The sequence below is a fragment of the Octopus bimaculoides genome, chromosome 1 (genome assembly GCF_001194135.2).
Source record: "Octopus bimaculoides isolate UCB-OBI-ISO-001 chromosome 1, ASM119413v2, whole genome shotgun sequence".
In the NCBI taxonomy this organism is placed as follows: Eukaryota; Metazoa; Mollusca; class Cephalopoda; order Octopoda; family Octopodidae; genus Octopus; species Octopus bimaculoides.
In genome coordinates, this window is record NC_068981.1 from 132,317,783 (window position 1) to 132,322,559 (window position 4,777).

At 34.6% G+C, this 4,777-nt stretch overlaps 1 protein-coding gene across 3 annotated transcripts in view; it reads left to right on the forward strand.

Annotated features, from left to right (window-relative positions):
* Positions 1–4,777, forward strand: part of LOC106881506 (formin-like protein 3) — a 78,721-nt gene that overhangs the window by 50,702 nt on the left and 23,242 nt on the right. For all 3 annotated transcript variants that reach the window (XM_052970744.1, XM_014931916.2, XM_014931918.2), the window contains exons 10-12: positions 909–1,049; positions 3,376–3,402; positions 3,999–4,043. In XM_052970744.1, coding sequence (XP_052826704.1) covers positions 909–1,049; positions 3,376–3,402; positions 3,999–4,043 — 213 coding nt within the window. The remainder of the gene's footprint in view (positions 1–908; positions 1,050–3,375; positions 3,403–3,998; positions 4,044–4,777) is intronic.

Here is a 4,777-nt window from a genome sequence, read left to right on the forward strand (position 1 = left end):
GGGGGGGGGAGCATAGAAATTATTACCTGACAAAATTTATATGATGGAGAAGGGTGACTATCGGTGTTTTCTGCCTACCACTACTATCAATTCTGTCATGGGAAATGAACCTTGAAATAATGTCTGGTTTTTTTTTTGTTTTAATTTTTATATATATATAATAGTCCCAGTATTTAAGTGCTTAGGGTATTGAGAAACTGTGGTGCATCCCAGTTACAACTTAATTTTGATTAATAAACAATGCATGCATTCATATATACATCTAGACAGCAACATTTAAGGTTTCAGATCTTTTTTTATATTTATTAGAGGCTGTGTTTCAATTGTTGGAAACAACACAACTGTTATACAAAATTAAACTGCATTGCTTCTAGATTTTTAGTGCTGTGTTTCTCAACCACTTTTAATCTATGGAACCTTTTGATTCCTATTTTACTCTGAAGGACCTTCCTAGCAATTCGGTGTTTAAAAATATCCTGTTATATTTTTGCAATTAAATACTATTAGGAATTGTATTAAAAAAATTGTTAAAATATTTTGTTAACAAAGTCTTATATGGACTTCCACAAGGGCCATATGGACCCCAGTTGAAAACCATAATATTATAAGAATTTTGGAATTTCAAGAAAATATGGAATAATTCTATTTTGCAACATTGGAGCTTGAAGCAGATAAGCTATAAATAATAGCATGTAAATATTGGGTTAAAACCCTTTGAATAGAAAAGTCAAAAGCTGTCCATGGAACACATAGGGCATCTCTTGACTTATCTCATCCAAAGCATTTTTAACTCTACATTTATACATCATTATTTATCTGCTTCAAGATCCAGTGTTCTAAAAAAACAATATACTGTTAAGTTTTCAATAGTACATTCATTTAAATTTACTTTCTTTTCCATTTATTAGCAAGAAACTGAGGGAAATGGTTGCGAGTTGGCAGAGCTTCATCATGAAATTACTAATTGGAAGACCAATTTCATCAATGTTGAAAACATTCAAGAGGAACAAATAATGGCTGAAAGCAGAAATTCAATTCTTCGTCGAGAGGTAAGAAAAATGTTTATGGTATTACATTTGACCTGTTTTGACTGTCAGACCTATTTTGATTATTATATAAAGCACAAATCAGTTTATCATGTTGGGAATGGTTTAGGGATTCTGTTACTACTTCACATATGTTTCAGTTTTCCGTTTTGGCTCTTTCATTGATTAATACCTTCTTATATGAATACAGCTCATAAAGTCACATGGCCTGGTAGTTAGGATGTTGCACTTGCAATTGGAAGATTGTGGTTTCAATTCGCAGACCAATAGTGTGTTGTGTTCTTGAGTAAAACACTTCATTTCACATTGCTCCTGTCCACTCAGCTGTAAATAGGTAACCCTGTGGTGGGACTAGCATTTCATCCAGGGGGATGTCGACCTGGTCACCTAACCAGTGGTGTGGCATCATTCAAAGGATACAACAATGCAAAGAAGTGCATTGTGACCAGTGGTGTATAACAACATCTGATAGTCTGACGAATGCAGTGATAATAGTACAGCATCTCAGGTGTATCAAGGAAGAAAAAAGACAATTGATAATGTATTGGAATCAGATAAATTCATTCATTTTCATACCCATTTATTTTAATCCTTTCCATTTGAATTAACATGAAAAAATACTTTTACTGTAGTGTTGTATGCTGTTTTTTTATATTCTCCTCTACAACTTTTGTTATCACTTTTGAAATTTGAATAAACTTTACTACTTTTCAGGCATATAACTATAGAATGCCCAGGAGGAAAAAAAAAATTAATGAATTTATCTGACCGCCCAATCCATGCCTTTCACAAGAACCTTAACATTGTCACTGAAATTGCTTCTATTGTTGCAGATGTGGTTTATTAACTGTTTACTACTTCCCCTCTTTATGTGAAGGCTCAGCTCAGTGGTTAGAGTGCCAGGCTTACAATCATGGCATAGTGAGTTCGATTCCCAGACTGGGCTGTGTTATATTCTTCAGCAAGACACTTTATTCATGTTGCTCCAGTTTGCTCAGCTGTAGGAATGAGTTGTAATGTCACTGGTACCAAGCTGTATTGGTCTTTACCTTTCCCATGGATAACATCAGTGGAGTGGGGAGGCTGGTATGCATGGGCGACTGCTAGTCTTGCATAAACTACCTTGCCCAGACTTGTGCCTCGGTGGGAAACTTGCTAGGCGCAATCCCATGGTCATTACTCTTTACCGTTTACTTCCCCCTCTTCACACATTTTTTATTGGGCCCTTTAAAGGAACAATAAATGAATGCAGTCATCTTTTATCTTTTACTTGTTTCAGTCATTGGACTGTGACCATGCTGTGGCACCACCTTCAAGATTTTTGGGGGTTGAACAAATTAACTCCAGTGCTTATATTTTTTACATCTAGTACTTATCCTACTGGTCTCTTTTGCAGAACTATTAATTATGGGGACATAAACAAACCAACACCAGTTGAGGGGACAAACAAAGACACATACACACACACACACACACACACACACACATGCACGCACGAACGCACGCACACACACACACATACACAAGCACACATGCATGTCCACAATATATGGTAGAGCTCCATACAGTTTCCTTCTGCCAAATTTATTCATAAGGCATTGGTCAGCCCAGGGCTATAATAGAAGATACTTGCCCTAGGTGCTACACAGTGAGACTGAACCTTGAAACTGCATGATTGTAAAACAAGCTTCTTAAGCACACAATCACACCTGTACCTATGTTAGGGTATCAACATCTATAGTCTAAAGGAAAGATATCTATAGTTGCAACAATCATTGACTAAATTATACTAATATGTTTATGACCAAGCAAATTTGAGATTTTGAAATAGTTATGAGATTAATTTTTTTTTGAAGTAATATCAGAAAAAAAAAATTAAACAGCTAATTGAATTCGTATATATATCATGTTTCTGTTTTGATCACTTGTCAATGCACATGGGTAGTTAAGAGGATATACTAAGAGGATATACAGAGAAAAACTATTTATATAAATTGTACTTCATACTTAAGGCTCTGATGAAGCTATAAGGTGTTACTCAGGCACTCAACTACGAGCCTACTGCATCTTACAGCAGAAACGGCTGTAAGCTAATGAAGTTCATAAGATAATCATTTATTCCTTTGTCATCTCATTTTCTTATCACTGCTCTGTACTCGTTCTGAAGCATGTGTATATTGAGTTCTACACCAAGTTATTAGCCTTACAATGCCTAAGTGAAATATCAAAATATCTATTTACTTCTTAATTATATCTTTGTAGAAATTAAAAGCATAAATTTCCTCAATATCTTTATGTGTATTTTATTATTATTTTTTTTTTCTTACAGGTGGATATTCTTCAAGCAAAAATGAAAGTAAGTACTCAATAATGTTTATTATACTAGCACTGCTTCTATTTCGTATTTGAATTTGTTTTTACATATGCATTGTTCAGGTATTCTCACACATACTTTGCCCGCTATATTCATATAAATCGTGGACTGGCGAAATGATTCATCTCTGATCCTGTTTGGGTAAAAGATGTTGATAAGCCACAAAAATGGCAAAACATCAATGTCCATCACTGCTAGATGGGATTAGAGGGGAGTTACCTCGCCTGTCCATTACTTTCAGGTGTATTAACACCTGGCACTTTGAGAGAGTATTCTCTACCATACTAAATTGCAGCCTACCAGCAAATACACGAGCCATGTATGTTCAGTATATGTGGTTGATAATGTTTGTTACATGAGCGCTACTTCTATATCATATTTGAATTTATTCTGAAGTACTTAAAATTTGTTTTTGTATTCGCCTTGCAAGACACTCTAGAAAAGTTGTAACTGGTAATGCTTTGAAAATCCTTCTAAAAATAATATCCTTTAGTCATTTGATTTTGTATTATACATTCTTTGAGCCATTGCTGCGCATAATGACATTTTAATTTATATTTATATCTTGGTACTTTCAGAATATTCAAAATGATTTTGAATCTTCAAAAAGTCATCTTACTGAGGTAAGCATTCATATTTTATATAAAAAAATGTTTTATTCAATAAAGTGTGACTTGCTGCTCAATGATTTCATGTAAAAAGAATTCCAAAAGTGAATACCTGGTGACATTCGGAGAGCTTTTCCAGTAATACTTTGTTTAAAACATTTATTCTCTGAAGCCTTTTGTGCATACATATATATGAGGGGTTAAAGTATGAGAGAAGGGGCAAGAGCATAGCAGATTTCTTGCTGTAGAGAAGCTACATGACTACACACACACACACACACACACACAGATGCATATTCACATGCTCTTTCACTTTCCCTCTGTCTATATATATATGTATATATACATACACTCACTTTATGTGTATTTATAGATCTATCTATCTACCAGTCTATCTGTCTGTCTGTCTCTCTCTCTATGTATGTATATATATATATATACACATAATTAAGGGATCAGCAAACATTTGCTTCACCACATACGGAAGTTCAGAAATAGCAGCTAAAAAAGCTGAGACTCCAACAGATAGCATTACTTGTAACTCACAAAGGCAAACACCAGAAGAAAAGACAATGAAAACTAACCATTCGAAGTTAATCATAGACGCGTTTCTGGATTATGAGCGATAATACTCAATTTCCTTCATCGGTATGATATTCCAGTAGTAAATTCAACTATGCTAGCAAACCGTGCATGCATGAACGAGTGAACATTCATGCATCGGCACAACCTGAAAGCATAACCGAACC